This window comes from Ambystoma mexicanum, chromosome 4p (genome assembly GCF_040938575.1).
Source record: "Ambystoma mexicanum isolate Mex_15411 chromosome 4p, UKY_AmexF1_1, whole genome shotgun sequence".
NCBI classification, from domain to species: domain Eukaryota; kingdom Metazoa; phylum Chordata; class Amphibia; order Caudata; family Ambystomatidae; genus Ambystoma; species Ambystoma mexicanum.
This window is the reverse complement of record NC_090927.1, coordinates 36,456,156-36,477,571: the sequence shown is the minus strand read 5'-3', so window position 1 is coordinate 36,477,571 and position 21,416 is coordinate 36,456,156. Positions and strand designations below refer to the sequence as shown.

The following is a 21,416-nucleotide window of genomic DNA, read 5'->3' as shown; positions in this document are numbered from 1 at the left end:
AATCTGGTATTTAATCCAGCTCTTCTATATTGCAGACCCATCTTTAACCAGAGGCCTTACCAAGGGACCGGGAGAGGGTTCGAGAGTGCAAATCATCCAACCAGGGCTGGGTGGCGTCCCTGTGGATACCAGGTGAGCGTACCAACAAGCTTACTTGCACCTCCCTCCTTCATGGAGGGCCTGGGAGGTGCTACTGTTCCCTGTCCACACTACACTTAGCGTTGCTCATAATCCCAGAAGAACACCTGCAAGGGAGGCCAACAGACACTGACACCCTTACCCCCACTGCTTTCCCAACACCTGAAGCAGAAGGAAGAAATCCCTTGCCGGCACCAGAGTTCCACATCCTTACACGAAAGGAAAAGGAGGCGCCCTGTGAGGATAGAAGATGGCAAACTTTTTATAAAAGGATTCCTCAGCACTGCTCGCCAAGATACTGTTCAGAGGGCAGGCTACTAGTACCTGGTGTGCAGGCTGCAGCCAATGCCAAATGGCCGTGAATAGTATGCTGGGAACTGATACAGCTGGTGAACTACACTGAGCAAGGGTTCACCATCATTAAAGTGGAACTCCGTGCCCTGAGATTGATGACGATGCAGAATCGATATGTCCTGGATATGCTCACTGCAATGGATGGAGGCATCTGCACAAAATCAGGGATTCCTGCTGCACATTTGTGAACCCCCGAAGTGACTTCAAATGGTTCCCTGTCTCACATGATCGAAGCAGTACATAACTTAGATCCCACATGAAGAAGGAAGCAGGAATACAGAAGGAGGACTGGTCTAGTTTAGCATTCGACTGGGCCCCGTCCTGGTTCGGCGCCATTGTAAAAATGCTGGTGTCCATTACAGTGTTCATCTTGGTCGGCTTCTGCACTTGTCAAATAGGCCTCTGATGTTGTGCCAAATCAGTGCCTAGTAGCGCAAAGATGATGGTATCAATTGGCGTTTCAAAGGTGGCTTGCAATACAAAAGATAGTGAAGTACAGACTGACAACCCCATTCCACACATGGTCCCCAACCCCTATGGATACAAAGTGGACAGGTTGTATCACACCATCATTGTCCCACCTCCTGACCCCGGAAACAATGAATTGTGAGTGGATCTAGCAGGTGATGGGGATGTATTTATATGACATGCACGCCGGGGGAGTAAGCAAAGGCACAGGAAAGCTTACGGTCAGTGTGTAGGGCCTGGATGTCCATTAAGGGAACCCCATCATATGATGAGGTGGTGAGAAGAGAGAATGAGCGCAGGTGTGGGGAGTTTGTTACTGTAGAAGTAACAAAAGGGGGGATTATTGGGAAGGGAGTAAGCCCACCCCACCCCCTTAGATGCTATAAGGTGAGGCGAGCCCAACGAAGAGCACTGTATTAGACCAGGGGGAGAGAGGTGTCCCAAATGTCCTCACATGATCATATTATTGCATGTGATTCTCAACATGTAGACAATAGTGTGCATATGCAAGTAAACACCATTTTCTAGATATTAGGAGCAATAGCTACAGCACAGGGCCTGCACAGCCATGCAAACCCAAAGGGGAAATCTGTACAGGCCCAAGGATTGATGAGAAAAGCCTACGCTGCCAGCTTCCACAGAGGCCCCTCTATGTTTTACGGTTGTTACAAATATATCTCTTCCGAAAAGAAAACCATGTGCCCTTCAAGGTCATGAGACAGGACTGAGCGCCTCAGTGAACGTGTTACCCCAAACAGGCTCAAGCAGGCTGCTGACCCCCACCCAGCTAACAATGAGTTGTAGCCCCTACAACTGCCCTGGTCCCAAGCCCTCTGAATTACAAGACATGAGTGTACCCAGACCACCGACCATAAACCAATAAAGCATAAAGCTCTGAGAGCATGGCTAAACGTTTATAATCACATGGTGTGTAATGCAAGGTGCTGGGAGGAATACATTACAGGCAAAGCGAGGGTGGAAGTCTTGGAGCCGATGACGCGAGCGGGAATGAATGAAGGATGTGTGGGGCAGCATAACCTCAAGACTGCCCCCCTGTGCCAGTCCCCGAGCCCGCCAGGTTCACTGTACAATGATAGAGTAGCAGTGTTAACAAATGTAGCTAATTGTGTTTTCGACCTCGGCTCCCTGGAGATTGAGCCCAGCAGCACCCACATGATGGAAGATGGACGGACCGGGCTGGGCCCAATGGCCCTGCATCCCCTATGGAGCAGGCCGACCATGTATAGGGTCACACCAACCAGCCATGCTGGTTTTCACTGTATATACCAACATCACTATGATACTGTCCCTCCTTTTAAGATTCAGCTTGTACCTTTTTTGGCAGAAAGCTCCGTAGCAGCAGAGTCCTTTGCTGGTGCACCTGTTTTTGGGGAATACATTCTTTCTACCCTTGCAAGAGTGACTTGGGCCTTTTTTCCATAGTGGGTTGTATTTTTTCTGTTGTGAGAGCTCAGGGACGTACATTCAGAGTGATCTACCATGTTACTCCCTGGAGTGATCTCCATGTTCCTCCCTAGAGTGATCTACCATGTTATTCTCAGGAGTGATATACCATGTTACTCCATGGAGTATTCTCCATGTTCCTCTGTAGAGTGATCTACCATGTTATTCTCAGGAGTGATATACCATGTTACTCCCTGGAGTATTCTCCATGTTCTTCCCTAGAGTGATCTACCATGTTATTCTCAGGAGTGATATACCATGTTACTCCCTGGAGTATTCTCCATGTTCCTCCCTAGAGTGATCTACCATGTTACTCTCTGGAGTGATCTTCATGTTCCACCCTAGAATGATCCACCATGTTACTCTCTGGAGTGATATACAATGTTACTCCTTGGGGTTACTGTGGGAAATTCTGTTCTGAGGGTGAAAATACAGCCTTACGTGGAGCTTGCCTCCACAGTCATCAACGCATCCTTGATCGCAGGCTGATATTGAGTGTCCCCTCTCCAGGCAAACTCGCCCTCATGGCGGCCATGATTAAGGACACCAGCGTTCATGATGCATCATTGCCTAGTTAAGCAGGATCACCAGATTGTGCTCACCTTTGGGACTGAGTACACCCTGAGCATACGGGCCATCTCCGCTGACAGTCCAGGTGAAAGATCGTCTATGATGGCAATCACTTTTTTCCACTGGTCACAGTTGAAATTCACGGCGGATCCAGCTCCCCCAGCAAGCAGCCCGAACACTCCTTGCGTTGTCTGAAATCCTGCATGGCAGGAGTCGTACACATGGAATCCCAGGGACACATTGGGCAGCAGGGTTGTGTCCTTGTTTATCTCATCCACAGCATAGACAAGGGTCATAAGGTTCAGATACGTTTGAAAGCGAGGCCTGCAAAGATAATACATGTGTTAGAAGCAGCGCTACAGTGTGAGGAAGTCACAATTATAAGCCTAACACTGTGACAGTAGAACAAAGGAGGGGCTATGACACAGGTGCCCAGCCCCCAAGGACATCACATACAAAATGGCCTTCCGGTATTTGACCAGGCCGGGGGTACCCCATTCCATTAACCAGTAATATATTGGCTTAATTTCTGCCTCTTCGCGAATAAAACCCTTCTCACACTCCATTTGTGTGGCTGAACCTGGGGTGGGTGCTTTTTGGCAGCAGAAAGGCGCTCTTGAGAAACGTACTTTCAGTTCCTGAAAGGGATGTAGTGTTAGTATAACCCCAGACTTCTGGCCCAAACCTTGCTGATACCTTGGCCTGTGCCTGGTAGACTACCAAGGATGGTTTAATTGCTCCCGTTGTGCTTAAAATAGAACCTTTTCAGGACCTCGCTAGTTTTCCCCAGGGTTGCCTTAGCCTTTAGGAGCTGAGCAGCCCAGCTTACACTACTTGAGAATCGTACACCCAAGTAGTTATACCAGAGTACTTGCTCTAGGATAATAACGCCTCCTGTAGTGATGTTCAAGGGTCTGCATTTTGACTTCCTTAGGCTGAAGGTCATTGACTTGGTCTTGCTAGCATTAATCTCCAGTCCAAGCTCGTCACAATTATTTGCAAAAGAAGATAGGGTCAGACGCAGCCCACTAGGGGTTGCTGACAGCAGCAACGAGTTGTCCACAAAGAAAAGGCCGGGGACTCTATCGTTCCCCCAATTTAGGGGTCAGACTTGATGGTAAGGATTTCATCAATGATCAAATCTATGTAAATGCAGAATCGCAGGAGGACCAAAATGTATCCTTGACAAACTCCCCTTGCCACTTCCAAAGGTTTAGTGATGTCTTCCGCCAAGCTCCAGCAGACCACTGCAGTGTTGTTGTCAGCGTTCCGACCCATCTGTGTCCTGAGCACTTCATCCACCTCCTTCAAGGTGAATAGTAAATGTGTGTTCCCCCAGGTTTTCATTGGTGAGGTAGATGTCGGACTCCCCAAACCTATTACTACATGGGGACTGGTCTCAAAGGATGCCACATGTCAGGCGTAAAACATGCCTGTAGGGATACTGAAATGATGGACACCTCGTTGAGGAGTCATGGAAAGAAAAGCATTTATTCAAGGTAGGTGGTGTCTCATTTGGCTGCTGCCATCACATCAAGCCATCTCTTCTGTCAACCTGTACATTCTACCACTCAGAACTAATACATATCAAATCTAGAACATTGTCAGGTTCTAAACTCCCGACAGCATAAAGGGATGAGGCAGGGGAAAGAAACAAGCAGAAAGGAGTTGTAGGAACACAGCAAAAGAAGTTCAGGAAGTACATCATAACACACCTCCTTCTCTCACAGGAATGTCAACAAGAACAGGAACTAGACACTAAACATAACATTTTACATCTGATCACTTAAGCAAAGCTAATCCCTGGTTATGCCAAATCTCCCCTCCAGACACTTCGACAGAGGTTCCATAATCTTTCTCGACCACTCCATATAATAAAACCTCAAGGCACACTTCCTTCCTTTCCTAGGGAGCAGAATATTTACCCTTGGACAACTCCCCTGGTTTGGCAATGCATTCTTCGATCTTCTCAGAGTCTAACTGAACCAGACTTCACCTTTTCAGCCAACCAGGAGTTAGTAAAGTGTTGGGTTTGTGTCCCCTGAACAGGTCAAATGGGGGAAACCCCAGTCGTGGGATTTGATGTAATCCAATATTGGAAAACTCTCTGTAGTAAAACATCTCTCCAATTTTCATTGTTAGTGAAAGTGAGTGTCCCCCAACAAAGCATTTAAAACGCCCCAGTGAGAGCCAATAATGGACACTCCCCAGATGGGAATGTGGCCAAGACCAAGTGCGGGTGACGTTAAAAGGTAAACATTTATCCAACCAATATAGGGCAAGCAGAGAACTCTGCAAACTCTGAGAGCGCTCTGCCAAACATCAGCAAAAATTCACTACTACGTCACCTATGACGTAGGAGCTAAGGGATACATGAATTGATGAGATTGGGCAATCGGGTTGGGGCGCATATACATCCATAGGGGTGAAGCTCTGTGATTGGCGAGGCTCCTTGAGGTGTCATGGTGATGCTTGCAGGTCAGCTGAACTCATCTGGGTGGAGCTCTGGTCAGATGATGGTTGATTGATGCATCTTGGACGATGCTAACACTTGCCCTTGTGGCCTCACATACTTATTCAGCAGTCATTAGAACTCATGATGCCCTGTAAATCCGAAGAAGTTGCTAAATTAACATCACAAGAGAAATGGCACATAACTCCGGGTGCTCGTATCTCATCATCATAAAAGCACTATACAATAAAGGGGCTGCTTCAGGAGTTCAGGTGCTCTATCAGGGGGCACATGTCTGGGATACCTCCATCATTCTGCTTTGTTAGATCTAAGGGGGGCATATTTATAATATGTTAGTCGCCTGCTCTCCATGCTAGATAGCACAGGGAAGATGTTTGCTTTTCTTTTATTGAAAGCTTTGCAAGCATGGGTGGAGAAGGTGGGATCTTAGACTGTTTTCAGAGTGGCTTTAGGGCTGGGTACTCTACAGCACATAATCTCTTTATTATGGACCTATTAAGGAGCAAAGTGTTACAACCTAATAACCCCCCTCTCTATGCCCTGTATATTGATTTTAGGGCAGCCTTTGTCAATAGAAGCCTCTTATGGCGTAAACTCAAAAAGTGGTCTTGCCCTCCGGCTCTCATTTACTTCCTAAAACTTCTTCACACTTAACACTACAGTCCAGTTTAGACTGGACAATGGAGGTAATATGACTCAGTATTCGGAAGGGTACCTGGTTACTGCCTTGCTCTGCCCAGGTCGGTACAATAATATTAACCCTTTTGTGCAGAAGAACAGGTTCATGAGAAGTCTGTGACCACCCACACAAGGGGCTACCCACTCAGGATGTAGCAGTGGTTACTCTACAGCAGAGATCGACCTGACCTTGCTCATTCGTTTGGTAATATGACTCAGGCTATCCTACAGCAGAGAGGTGTAAAGCAGGGGTGTGTTACAGCCCTGCTGATTTATAACTTATTTGTCTCAGATATTCCGGAATATCTCTGGAGAACTTTGAACTGTCCCCCGAAGATAGGCAGGACTCACTGTGTGCTATTGGCTTATGCTGACGACATTGTGGTCCTTGACCATACCTTTAGTGGGCTTCACAGATCGGCAGAAAAGCTATGGCAATATGCAGAGGCAAATGAATTAGTTATTAATCACAGTAAAACTGAAGTACTTCTGTTCACTTCTGGCAAGGTAGCTCGCCCCTGTATGCAATTAAGTCTCCATGAAATCAGGTATACTCACTCATATAAATATCTTGGAGTGGAATATGACGGCAGGGGGAATTACCTGTCTTGCATCCAGGCCCGTAAAGTAAAAGCTGTCCAGTTAACGGCTTTGATACATAAATTCACATATGATAAGAGCGGCTACTCCATATGGGGTGCGCGGCAACTGTATCTACAATGTTTTGTGCCAATGGTTGCTTATGGTTTAGAATCCCTGATTAATATGAACTTAGAATGGTTACAGATCCTTGAGGGGAAGTTCTGGAGGCAAATTTTAGAACTCCCTCAATGTATCCCCATGGCAATCCTAAAATTGAAGCTAGGGATTATGTCGCTCAAGTCTATTGTTCGGCATAAAAGAGCAGAGTTCTATATTAAGATCCAGAATAATCCCTCAAACCCGCTGCTGAAATGTGTAAAAGAGGGTATGGGAGCAATTAAGACATCTGAAACTGAAATGGATATGATTGCATTGAGTGAAGCAAGTGGATGGACCCCGGTGTGGGGAAAAGATAATGAAAGCCTGTTTTACCAACTTCGGAGGAGTATCTCGCTGTGGGATTGGCAGAATAATTACGTACACTTGGCGAAAGAATTATACGTTTGTGACCTTTTGTCCTATATACTTTCAAAAGGAGCCAACTGTACCTTAACCTATGTCCATCAGCAGCATTGAGATGTTTTATTAATATGCATAAACCATCTTCCTACGCTTGTCACCCAACTACGGGGTCCGTACTTTCGGGATCTGCAAGGTATTGCAGAATATGTGGAGCTCCCTCTAATCCTGAAACAGCAATACATGTATTAACTTCATGCATGCAGTTTACTGGCTGCTACAATAACCATCTTGGGAAATTTTTGCATAACCCAGAGTTCATGAGAACTGATGAATTCTGGCATTATTGCATCAATACACTTAACCCAAAATTGCACATAGCACTTTTTAGAATCTGGTCCATAGCACAAAAAAGAATGGGGGACCAGTAGTAAGGGGAGCTGCTCAGTAACATAGAGGAAAAGGAATGATATTGGATTCATTTCTAACTAAGGTAACAGAACATAAACAATACTCTGGAAGAGAATATTCCTTAGCAAATGTAGAGACTGATTAAGATTAAGAGCCTGGCCTGCTGTGAGTCATGTTGGGGCTATTTGAATTTGAATTTAAATGTTCTTAGGGTGCTATATATTGAGAATTTGTAAAAAGGTTTTAGAAGGTTATGTGTGATTTGGTTTTTGATACATGTCATGTTCTTATATCTATTTTAATAAGTATGAATCGATTTTAAGATACTGCATTGCTGTTGAATAGACAATTGATGGACTGATTGAAATAATGGTTATTAATTGTGATGTAAGGAATGATCTACTTTTATAGGAAGTTTTATGTTTGATTGAATGTGTTAAGTTTTATTTATATAAAACTATATCACATTAAATAAAATTAAAATAAAATAATATGTTAGTACAAGAGTAGATATACTTGCACCATGGTCAGTCGGGCTTGGGGTGAGCTTGGAGACTATCTGGTCAGAGGGCACATAGCTGGTATATCAAAAAGGCAGCAGGATGAGAGGCTTGTTACCTATAGTTCTTTTAACCAAGGCCTTGAGGTGTGAAACATGTTTTATGGTTTTATTGTGGGTCTGGGAGCTTAGGGGAGGTCGGATACTGAGTGCAGGCTTAGTGGAGGGGGGAGAGGTTACAGTTACAGCATCACATTATCAACGAAATAAGGGCCTTTAGTGGCTAGCCCGACCTGAGGCGGGGAGGAAAGTGGGGGCTGAACGTGTGGTGCTGCAGGAGAAGGGAGAGAGAGAGCCCAGTTGCTTCTAGCTCTTCTACGTTATAGGGTTACATGCACATCATTTAAAATGGGAGGTAGGATTAAGCCAGTGTAGTTACACGTACATCGAGCATTATGCGAGCTTATGAACATTGTATATATTACACATTTACACTTATCATGAGTACTATGTTACAAAATAACTTCTATCAACAACAGTCTTGTTAGCATCACATCATTCACAGGGCTACGGTTTCACATCCGGGCCCAGCCAGAGGGGGAAGATAAGTGGGGGCTGCTGTGTGCGTGGTGGTAAATGAGAGGGGTGAGAGGAGGAACGGCCCCGTAGCATGTTGTGCCGTTTATTCTCTACGTTGTGAGGGACACGCACAAAAAGCTTGCATTCATAAATGAATTAGAAACCAGTTAGTGTGTGCATTGGTACAGGGAAGAGTTTGCAATGTTCTACTTATAATATGGCTTGCGTAACTCAATGCTCAGAGGGTAAACCAATGCTTCAAAGGACAGTCTATTATACAGTCAACACTCATTACATTAAAAACCATACATATTGCAACACTTTGTTGTCTATTTGTAAACTTGTAAATTTTTAGGAAATCGAGTATATATGGATATCTTATATTGCTTCATGTATTGCGCAGCAACAGGAATCCTGGATTAATAATGAAAGGCTCAAACATACATTTTATAAATTTGTGTGTGATCTGGGATGGGTGAGGGCCATCTTATTTTAATATGTACAATCAATCTCATGGGCCTGAAGCAAATGTATCGACCTTTCAGATGGCTTAGCTGTATGGGGGAAACAGGGTGGCACACAGGCTTAGCATACGTATCTGGCACTTCAAACGGGGAACAGGGTTGGGGGTTATCCACAGCCTATATCATAAATGTGGGGGTCTGCAAGAGGACACGACAAGTGTTATGGAAGCAGCTTGTTTTTCTCAGAGCCCAGCTTCAGCCTGGTTATCTGCAGGTCAATGATGGACTGCAGAAAGTGAAAGATACAGTGCTTGTAATGTAACTTTTTCGTGCCTAGTCTCCCATGAGAACAGGCCTGCAGCAGAGCTGCCAAGGGGCAGAGGTGGAGGGAAGCACTGGGCTCACTGTGCGCAGTCAGGAGAGGAGCGCTACAGCCCTGCGGACTGCTTGTGCCTGTGAGGCCTAAGTCTGTTATTTTCAAAATGGAGTCTACGTGTGTCACAAAATGGAGTCTGTATCATACTACAGGATGAGCCGTGCAGCCCCATATGTCGACCCACAGCCATCTCACATCCCGGGCCCAGTTGCATAGGTGGCTGCCGGGTGAGTCATAGGCTGCAAGTTGGTGAGGAATGGAGGGGAGGGGGGCCTAAAGCATACATTAGCAACAGCCATTCTAACCCCATCATGATAGGTCTGTTGAAACGCTCAACGCAACCATTGCTCAACCATTGTTGATACAATGCTGTCTTTTTATGTCTAATCGCTAATGACTTTAACCATTCCCCAAACTCCCTTGATGTGAATTGGGGTTCATTGTCACTAATAAGTGAAGAAGGAAAACCTTCCCTGAAAAAACCCTTTCCAAAAACTTCACTATACTGGCGGTGGTGACATCACATAACACCCTGACCTCCGTCCCCTTGGAAAACATGTCATCCACCACAACAGCAGAACTGTCTCTTGCCCCTGTTAAATTGAGCGGCCCCAGTAAATCAATTGCTATCGAATCCTGAGACACCCTTGGCACCACCATCGGTGGAACATGAGTCTTCAAAACCTTTCCACTACCGCTGTAATTCAAACATTCTTCAATCTTACGCTCAATTTCTACATCCATCAGAGGCCATCAGAAATCTGTCCTTATGACAGATTTTGTCCTAGAAACTCCCATATGGCCTTTGTGCCCTAATTCAATTACACACAACATCATGCCTTCCGGGACCTAAAGGATATACAGCTCATCTTTGATGCGTTTGAATCTTCTCAAAACTGAGGGATCACAAATTAGCAAACCATCTCCACCTGCCCAACGTTCCACAACATTGTGTTTTACAGCTTGATACACATCATCATCCTCACAAAAGTCCTTCTCTAGTAGCGCATCCACAGTGAAAATATCTTTCACCTCCTCATCCAGTTCATCCTGCATCATTCTACCATCTCTCCTGACATGATTGCGTGACAACGCAGCTGCAAAAGTATTATTCCTTCCTTTGTGAGGGTTTGAGCTCACCTGTGGTTTTTGAGATGGATTCCCAGATGAACTCTGTCGAGATTTTTGCCGAAGACGGGAGTCCTGCAGAAAGGGTCGAACCTCTCGGGACGCCACACTGTCCGGCGAGGTGCAACAGAGAGGTGGGACCCAGCGTGAACCTCCAGAAAAGAGGCAAAACCCCCTTATAGGGTTAATAATCCTCAGCAGATGAAGGAGTTGTGTGGACAAGCAGCCTGGAAGCAGCCGAGTAGTAACTGCCAGATATAACAGTCGTGAAGCAAATCCTCGAGTGCAGCAAGCTGACAGGGAGTCGGAGAGAATAGAGGGAGCCTGCTGCGGGATGGTGAAGTGAACGGGAGAGCTGAATGAATGAGAAGAACCAGACAGTAGGGCGAGCAAAACAGGTAAGTAAGGCAAAGCAAGGGTGGACAGAGAAAGGGAGAGGAAGCGCTGAACTGATGGGTTACCGTAGTGTTGAGATGCAAAGGTTCCCATCAGCATGTTCTTTTTCAAGAAGCCAGGTGGAACCGTGAACAGCCGCAGATCGATGACACGGTGGTCTGAGATGCATCAACATAAACAAGGGACTTCTTCATATGAAAAAGGTGGTGGCCATGTTAGAAGTCCGTGTAAGCGCGTTAGTAGCACTGCAAGCCAAAGCAGGGCGACGGCACCATCTCCCCCACGAGGCAGCGCATCATGACAGCTTTCCACATGATCAACAACAAAATTGAGACCCTGAACTCTTGTCACCATATTAAAGGATGCACAGAGATACACCATCAAGCCTGCCTTTGTTAAAGATATTAACCAACGCTTGTGATCCATCTTCACCGCAAAACTGTTACCATACAAAAATCACAGCCAATGCTTCCTACTCAATCACCAAATACCTTTTTTCTACATCCTTCAAGGCTCTTGAAGCAAAAACTGCTGTGGCCTCTTTACCATAACAATCCTCTTGTAACAACAAATCCACCTAAACCAAGGTCAGAGGCATCAGTGTGTACTATGGTTTTGAGCCCTTCTCTGAACCTCTTCAGTACAGGTGCATGTAATATACTCTCCTTAATATCCTGAAACTCCTTGTCACACTCACTAGACCACAAAAGCATTGTCCCCTTCCCTGTGAGCTCCCTCAATTAACTGGTTCTACTCGCCAGTCCTTTGATAAATTTGGCACACTACTCAACAAGCCCCAAGAAAGAAGAAACTTCCATCTTGGACTTGGGAGCTGGCATCTCCGAAATCCCTTGCACTGCACTGACTTTGGGCATCAACCCCTATCCTGTCAGCTTGTAATCGAGATATTCCACCTCCTTTTTTCTGACACAACACTTCTCCAAAGTCAAAGTGAGTCCAGCTTCACACAACTTCTCCAAAACCTTGCGTAATCATACATCATGAGTACCAACATCCTGACCCCATATCAAAATGTTGTCCAGGTGGAATTTCACTCCTGCCAAACCACCAACTAAGGTCTGCATGACCCTCTCAAACACGCTCGCAGCTGAAACCAATCCAAATGGAATGCGCACACATCTGAACATCCCAACATGGGTAATGAAAGTCGTTAGATCACGTGAATCAGGGTGTATCAGTATTTGATGTTAGGCTGACTTTAATTCTAAAAACAAAAATACCTTGGCTCCTGAAAACTCCGAAATTAGTGAATCGATTTTGAATAAAGGGAAATTCTCAGCAATTACAAATCTATTGAGCCTCCAAAGATCTATACATAATTTAACAGCCCTGTTGCTTTTGCATGCTACTACAATGGGGCTCACCCACTCAGTTCACTTTACACCTCCTTCATGAAAGCCAAGGGAACTGATCTGACTTTAGCTGCCACGGGAACAGACCCTGGCTTGAGCTTTATCGTGTGCGTGAATTTAGAAAAACAGCCCACACTTATCTTGAAAAAGCGTGAGGCCCCCAAGTGTAAATATCTTCACAAGACATACCAGACACACTTGCAGGGGGACATTTATCGTTCATATCCTCACCACTGATCACTCCTGTATATACAGGTTGCCTGGCATTGGGGTCAAGTTTAATCCCTAAGGCAGCTTGACTGCCCCATCAGAGTATGTCCCCAACCACATCGGTTACATACACTTTTCCAGTGGCCGTTTTCCCTGTAATTCGAGTTCTACTGGCATCCGCCCAATGATATGAATGGGACTCTGCCCATACGCATTGGCTTTGACAGAGGCCTCCTTGCATACGCGCTTCTGGAAGACCTTCTCTTATGCTTTCGTGCCTATGAGGTTGTAGTCCCCACCACTGTCTACTAACAATAGGACTTCTCGGCCATGAACTCTGATCAAAGACCTGGGTTTCTCCAATCTCACTCCAGTGACAGCATTTATGACTTGAATCACTCCTAATCCACCCACAAACTCGCAATCTGGATTGTCATCATCACCATCGTTCTCATGTACACTCCCTCCAGTGGGTGCCATTCTGCAGCATTTTGCCAGGTGACCCCTTACTCCACACACGCAACACTGAACATACACAGCAGTGCATTCTGAAGAGTTTGCAAGGTGCTGTAACTCCCACATCGGAAACATCTTTTTTGATGAGTCACAAATCTCCTGTACTCTTCTTCCTCCTATATTCTTGGGTTTGGTAAAGTCTGTTCCATTAAACTCACTGAATCTCTTGTTCCTCTGTTTGTTGCTCCTCCCTGTGGAGACTGTACTGACTGCTGCTTGACTTTTTTCAATGCTGATCTTCTCAGTTTCTGCACTGAGTTGTATGTTCCACCTGGTTAGCAATTGTCCAAATTTGGATCAAGTTCCTTCCATAGTTCCTCCCTGATTCTGTGACCAGTGCATTTGATCATTAATTGATCCTGAATGTGCTCGTCATGACAGTGTCTGAAATGGCATTTTATTGCAAGACCACGTAAAGCTGTAGCAAAGTCCTCAATTGTCTCTCTATTCTTTTGTTCTCTGGTGCTGAAATGGTACCTGGCCAAGATCTTGTTTTCTTTGTCCTCGTAGAGCATGTCCAGTTTAGCTATGCTTATGTCAAAGCTATTCCAGGAGTTGCCATCACTTGGTTGCACGGGTTTTAGTAAGCATTTTAAATACACCCTGCCCTGCACTCCCTAGACAATGGTACAAAAGTGCATCTTTTCCCTCTCAATAGAATAATTTGGCCCATAAACTGCCAACATGAACTTCAAAAAGTCCTTCTTCCACTCTTTCCACTTGGTGAGTGGTTCTCCAGGGAGCATAAGGAAGAAGACTGGTGCTGGTATGCTGGCCATGATGAATCCTTTATATAGATTCTATTCCAGCGCAATCAGAGAAAAGGGGAAGAAAAGAAAAATAAATCTGTACTCCCCCCCCCACCCTTTTTTTTATGAATAAATGAGCCTTCAATCAATAGTCCTCACAGGATACACTCATCAGATGCCGTTCAGGGCTTCCACTCACCTGAAATGCGCTATCTGCAATCAAGTGTTGGATTCTGGGCACTCCAGGGTTGCTATGGTCACCAAGATGCCGAGAGCAACATCAACAGAGCTTTCCCTGTTACGTGTTGCTGAGGTGCCTTCATCTAATGGGCCTTCTTCCTCCCTCTCTCCAATGCTTGTAGCGTAGGAGGTACCTCACAGTGTGGATCTCCTATCATACAGAGGCATCCCTCTCCCTCTTCCCAGCACTGCCAGCATAACAGCAACACCGCTCACAGGGAGTCATGCAGGGAAGCTAGGTGCAGTATAACGGCCGATCTCCCACCAGCTAACCTGCGCGTGTCTCCCCTTATGGCCTGCACCCTCTTCCTGAAGGACTGTCAAACAAGTGAAAATGATCTCTTCCCTTCCACCTTGTGGTCCATTCTTAGTGATCTCCTGGGATCTCCTGGGGGCGCTCTCATGCATCCATCTGCAGGATATAAGGCCTCAGAGGTCTGTTAGGGGGATCATGAGTGGGCCCAGCTGTCCTCTGTACTCCGCTATAGCCAGAGAGGGCAGTCCTCATGGCCAGTGAAATGATGGACACCTTGTTGAGGAGTCATGGAAAGAACAAGCATTTATTCAAGGTAGGTGGTGTCTCATTTGGCTGCTGCCATCACATCAAGCCATCTCTTCTGTCAACCTGTACATTCTACCACTCAGAACTGATGCCTATCAAATCTAAAACATTGTCCGGTTCTAAACTCCCAACAGCATAAAGGAATGAGGCAGGGGAAAGAAACAAGGAGAAAGGAGTTGTAGGAACACAGCAAAGGAAGTGAAGGAAGTACATCATAACAGAGAGAAAAAAGTTTGTTTGTGCCTACACCTCTTTGCGCCAATTTCCTTATGTGGTGAAATAAACTCACAGAGCCAAATTTCTTCATAAGAATTTTTCTTAGTTTATTCAGTGTATGTTCCCCCCTTAATGGATGACACGTGTTTCGTCGTGTAACTGGCGCCTTTTTCAAATCCGGGCTGTTTATATGCATAGAAAAATAAAACAAAACAAAATACCATTTTGAGTAAATTTCTTACATAACTTCTTGTTTGATTACATATTGTACAGTTAAGGTAGTGACTCTGGTTGGTGTTGTAAACCTTATGCATCCCTAAATATGATGAACACCTGAAGTGACACACACGTCTAGCACCTCGTGCAGTTATGTGTAGGTCCATTATAATACAAAAGGAGAAAAAGAAAAGTCAAATAAATTGTGTGCGTTGCAGAGAGAGGGGAGGGTAGGTGGGACTTGTATTTCATTAGTTGTCCAAAATAAATTGAGATTCATCTCTTACCCTTGCTTATTAAAGTTGAAGTCCCCCTTCCGGGAAATATTTTTTAGTCGAATTAAGTAACTGTGGTCCTAGGGTTCAATCCCTCCTAGAAACAGATCAAATGGTCCATTATACTGAGAACAGCCATTCAGAAAAATCCCTTTGTTTCATTACTCTTTCATTTAAGTTACGCACATATTTTGCCCATCTGTATTTTGACATTAATAAAGTGTTCTTTCTTTATAGAAATAAGTTTTTCTGACCATTGTATGTCAGTAGTGTTATCACAAACACATGATTTGAGTCACAAAACAATTGCCTATGCAAGTAAGGCATTTTCCCAAGTTGAAATGAAATTTAATGAATGTGAAAAGGCCCTATTAACCACTGTGTGGGCGCTACAACATTTCCGCCCCATTGTTCAGGGAGAAAAGGTGATTATTGAAACAAATCATCAACCTTTGCAGTTTTTAGAGAGTAAAAGAATTAGGTCAGGTAATCTAGCGCAGTCCAGAATCACTTCATGGACGCTGGCATTACAAGGTTTTCCTGTAGAAGTGAGATATGGACAAAATAAAAAGAGCTCAATTGCTCAAGGGTTAGCTGACTTAAATGACTGCGCAGCTGAACAAATATCAAATGAAATGGAAGTGGAACCTAATTGGCAGGAATTTGAACGATCACCACACAAAGCTTTTAATGAAAAAACATGCAAGGATTTGCCAACTGTATATGTGGATGGTTGTGCTTTTCACATTGAAAATGACAGTAATAAACAATTAGTGTCAGGAATAGGAAATGTCTGGTTGAAATGTGAAGGAGACCCCAGTATAGGGATGAGGATTGGAGCTAGGAGCAGTCAAGTGGCGGAATTGGCAGCCATTTATAAAGCAATTACTACTGCAGTTGATAGAAAGTTCAGTGAAATTGTCCTGGTGACTGATTCTGACTATGCACGGAATAGTTTTGTGGAATATTTACCTGGCTGGAAAGCAAGAGGAATGATTACATACAACAAAAAGCCACTTAAACATGGAAAAATGATACAAGCCATAGACAAATTGGTGTCAGAAAATGATCTAACAATATACTGGAGAAAAATGTGTGGGTATTTAAAAACACCAGGAGAGGATAAGGAGGGAAATGATAAGGCAGACCACCTGGCTAAGATTGGGGCTGTGATGGGGGAATTGCTACCTATTGATGATTTACTGGGTGAAATACAGATTGATGCAGTAACACGTTCTAAAGCACCAAAGGAGGTAGATCAACCAGTGGTGCAATGGGGCCATGACACGCCAGACCAAGATTTGATTGAGGCACAAAAGAATGATCAAATTTTGGGAATCTATTATAATCATTTGATAGATCCTGAACAAAACCCTTTAACAGAAAATTATTGTATGGGAAAAGAAGAGTTGAGGGTGCTATTAAAGAATAAAAAACGAATTAGATTACAAGATGGACTCATGATTAGAGAGTCCATAACAGGACAGATACAGTGGGTGGTACCCCTTTCATTCAGAGGGCTAATGCTACAACATGCACATGATGCAATAACTGCAGGCCATAGAGGTTCACAAAAAACATTAGAAATACTAAAAGATTATGCTTACTGCCCACATATGTCCCAAGACGTGGAATTATATACTAGAGGGTGTCTAGTATGTGCCCAATTTAAACCTGCTTCACCAATGCATAGAGCACCATTGATGAAAAGAGGCCTAACTCTCCCATGGTCAGATTTGCAAATAGACTATGTAGGTCCTTTAAAAAGGTCGAGCAGAGGGCACCGTTACATTTTAAGTATGATATGTTTGATGTCGAAGTGGATTGAATGTATTCCTGCACCAGATTGTAGTGCGCAAACAGCAGCCACATTGCTGGTGAACCATGTGTTCTCAAGGTTTGGGTTGCCACAAAGAATTGAGTCAGACAGAGGAAGTCATTTCACAAGTACCCTAATGAGTAAGGTATGGCAAATACTGGGTGTGAAAAGGAAACTACATATCGCATATCGGGCAGCCTCTGCAGGTGGAGTTGAACGGAGCAATAGGTCTGTTGTGGATATTTTAAAGAAATTCGTGGCAGAAGCAGGTTCCAGCTGGGATTTACGTTTACCGTTGGTTTTGATGGCAATCAGATCAACTCCTGCCAAAGCAACAGGTGTTAGCCCCCATGAGGTCTTGACGGGTAGGAAAATGGTGTTACCACAACACCTACTATACAGAACACATGAGCAGACACTTGTGAGTGCATCCACAGTTCATGAGTACATTGATGAACTGAGGAAGCATTTGCAACATGCATTTGCTTTTGTGCAGAGAAATCTGGAAAGGGCTGCTGACAGTGCTAAAACATATTATGATAAAAGAACATCAGTGAGAGAATACAGTGTTGGGGATCAGGTGTACAAGTTTCATTTTGGAAAAAGTAAACAGAAAAATTCTAAATTTCTAGCAGCCTGGCAGGGGCCATTTCGAATTATAGATAAAGTCTCTCCTGTGGTTTATAAAATTTTGAAAAATGAAGGTGAAACAGCGATAGAGCAGATTGTCCATGTAAATCAGATCAAGCCATGCCCTCCCAGACCCGAGATCAGGTGGCTTGAGCATGTAGAAACAGAAAGCCCTGGGGCTGCTGCCCACTGATACAACAGAAAGTCCCTTGAACACAAAAAGATAAGATAAATGGGTACAATCAGGAGGCAGTGACAGAGAAGTTAAAAAGTTGATTATTATGATGGCACATAAACACTGTAATATATGTAAATAAATAAATAATATAAAAAGTTTTTAAAAAATATAATGCAAGCTCATGGTCGGTGTGCAGAATGAAAATGCATTGAATTTAAAATATTGTTTCATGTATGCTTATTTTCTTTTTAACCTGTGTTTAATTTCAGAAAAAAAAGTTTTATTTTTGGCAAAAGGGTGGTTAGTATTGTGCTATATACTTAATCTGTTTCTTTTCTATTTTGGTTTTGAACATTAACTATTTATACCAGAGGTCATGGGAGACGATGCAGTCCTGGAGTCCCCTGGATGAAGACCAAAAGATGCCTGCCTCCAGGTGGAGGTGAAGACAAGATAACCAGAATGCCAAAAAAGATGACTCCTATGGATCCAAGATTGCCAAGATGAAAGAGTACTTGAATGAACCAAATGATGTGACATCGCTGGTCGAGACATATCAGAGGCAGACAGGAGTCCTGACATATGGAGTTCCACGTATTTATTATTTTAATTAATTGTTTTAATCTGTTATGTTAATTATTTGTTTTAGTTAGTTGTTTTATTTTATTATTTTCAATTGACTTCAAGTATACAATTGAAATACTGGACTGAACACTTCCATTGGGAAGGCAAATGTAGAACATTTTATAAGAATTGATAAATTCAGTTGAATTTTAATATTATATTGATTGAACAGCGACTTTCAATTTTCATCTTCACGACAAGGATGTTAATTGCATTGGTTTGTTACATTTTTGAAAGAAGGAAAGGAACAAGTTGGATTTTTTCCAATTGTGGCTCGGATTAGCCAAATTAAAAAAAAAAGGAGGGTATGTAAGGATATTTGGCATGTTACAGCACAGAGTACAGCACTACTGCACAGGATCAGTGTTTAGCATGTTTTCTTTATGCAGCGCCAATGCATGGGTGGTGCATTGCTATGATGCAGTTGTTTCAAGCTATGTGTTGCCAGTGTAACATGGACATATAGGTAAGGGCAGGTTATTCAGTCAAAAACGATTTTTACATATAAAATGCAAATACATTTTTCACAGTTAAAAGCACACATCTGTACCTTCAAAATGCACACCATTTCTCACCTGAAATGCCTATCTTGCAAGAGACACATTTGGTAATTAACAAACTAATATCACTAACAAGACTAATAATTATAACTCATTAATAAAAGAATGTGTCTTCACTGCAAAAAGAGGCAGACTATGAAAATCAGTTTTAAACACACATTCAAGTTTTTTTTTTCTTTGCCTTCCTGTGCTCTGTCCACAGTAACTGCAGGAAGCAAAGACTTGGAATAAGCAGGAAATCAGCTTGTTACAGTTGCAACTGTGCAAGAAGAACCATTGTTAAAAGTAGGAGGATAGAACATGATTGATTCTGATTGGAGCACGTCACGTCAAGCATCATATTGGAGGCTGTGACTAGTGCTTTGCTGCAGAATCTGGGGGAAGACAGAGAGATATCCTGACACAGCTCGAAGAAGGACGGGGTTGACCGCTGGGGAGACCTGATTCAACTCGGTTGCAGAGGCTGGCTTTTCCAGTCAACAAGTCCCAGTTCGAGTGACGGCAGATGCTTGTCCTTGCTGGGTGAACCCCTCCAGAAGGCGACCAGCCAAAGAAGTTACATGCTGAATAAGCCTGGTAATTATCTCGCTGAGGTGTGGGGGCTGAGTGTGTACGAGAATATTCAGTCAGTGTAGGAAAGGAGATTCCTGTGCTTTACTCACGTGTTTAATGTTGCAAATTGAGTTCTTGTCTCCGCCACTCCCTTTTCAGTGTATCACAGATAATGCTGTTACTGTGCTATTTCATTTATTTCTGTAAAGAGTGAGATTGTGTTTAAATGCAACTTTTATAATACACAAAAATATCTGAAAGCAGACAGGTGGTGTGTTTTATATTTACCAATACAGTGCTGATGATGTGGGGAGATGTGGGGAGATGTTTAGACAGTGCAATTTTCACTTTCAAGGTAGCTAAACATTGGCTGCAGCTGTGTGTACAATGTAATTCAGTATGAGCAATTATAACTAACTGTGTGTGTTGTAGTCTGCCGGAGGTCTATGAGTCGGCAAAAAGGGAGGCCCGGGACATAGTTCACTACCGTATATAAGATAGTGAAAATACCACATGATAGCTCGCTGCCGTAGATAAGACAGAGAGAAATTGCCATGGTGGCACACTAAAAATGAAAATGTGGTGTTCCTGAAATGCAAGCCTGAGGTCTCTCTAGTGAGTACACGAAAAATCTAAACAAAAATAAGGGGTTCTGGATATTGGGGCCACAAATAAAACAAGGGAATTATGCTCACCAAAATACCACCAATCACGCATACTAATCACGCATGTCTGTGTGCTGAAATAATGCATGTCCACTGTATTATTGTTGTACATGGCCCAATCTGAATACAAGGAGTGATTGTTGCTAAATTATTTTTCGGCGGTAAGAAAATACCGTCAGGCCCCAAATCTCCACAAAAATACCCAACAGTGCCCAGGCTGTGTCCACTGTGGTCTGAGTAGGCTGTATGCCTATTTTGGATATACAGGCTCTGCTTGTTTCACATGTCACAAAACCCTCGTCTGCTCCGTCTCTCTTTCGTAAGCGCAGTGGGCTTCACATGTGCAAGGAGGGTATACTGCCCTAAATCAAAACTGTCTGCGAGTGCCGCCCTTACCGGGTCTCGAGGAAATCTTTGGGGACTTCCGTGTCAGCCCCACATCTTTCACAGCATGCCAAAATACCAAGTATGACTGGGTTCCAGTTTCCCACAATCTAGGTGTCCTCAGAGTGATTCCAGGAGTGCAGCTTATTTCAGTACATGCCTCTGCACCAGATTCCCTTCACTCGGGTCGACTTCTTTCTAGTTCCCCTTTGCACCCAGTTTCTATCACCGGTACAGGCAAAATCCTCTTTTCGCCCAATGCACTTCGACTAAACACAGCACGCTATGAGGAACGGTATGTAGGCCGTGTCCTTGAGGAGGGGGGTGTTCACCTCTCAAGACTTCCCCGGGCGATCCGGTCTTGCGCAGTTAGTACGGAGCGACCAGAGTATAATCTTTATAATAGGCATTCTAAGGCCATCATATACCAGAATGTAGCAGATACTCACTGGGTTCCGTGACACCAAGGAGCTGGTGACCGCGGTATACTTCTCTGCAAGGGACATTCTGCTCTTCGTTACTCCTTGGAGGAACCCTCCTCTGTTAGT

General features: G+C 44.0%; 1 protein-coding gene across 1 annotated transcript in view; it reads right to left on the bottom strand.

Annotated features, from left to right (window-relative positions):
* The window catches only part of LOC138452723 (vomeronasal type-2 receptor 26-like), a 212,416-nt gene that overhangs the window by 157,898 nt on the left and 33,102 nt on the right, over positions 1 to 21,416 (bottom strand). The window contains exon 4 of the mRNA XM_069605070.1: positions 3,027 to 3,318. Coding sequence (XP_069461171.1) covers positions 3,027 to 3,318 — 292 coding nt within the window. The remainder of the gene's footprint in view (positions 1 to 3,026; positions 3,319 to 21,416) is intronic.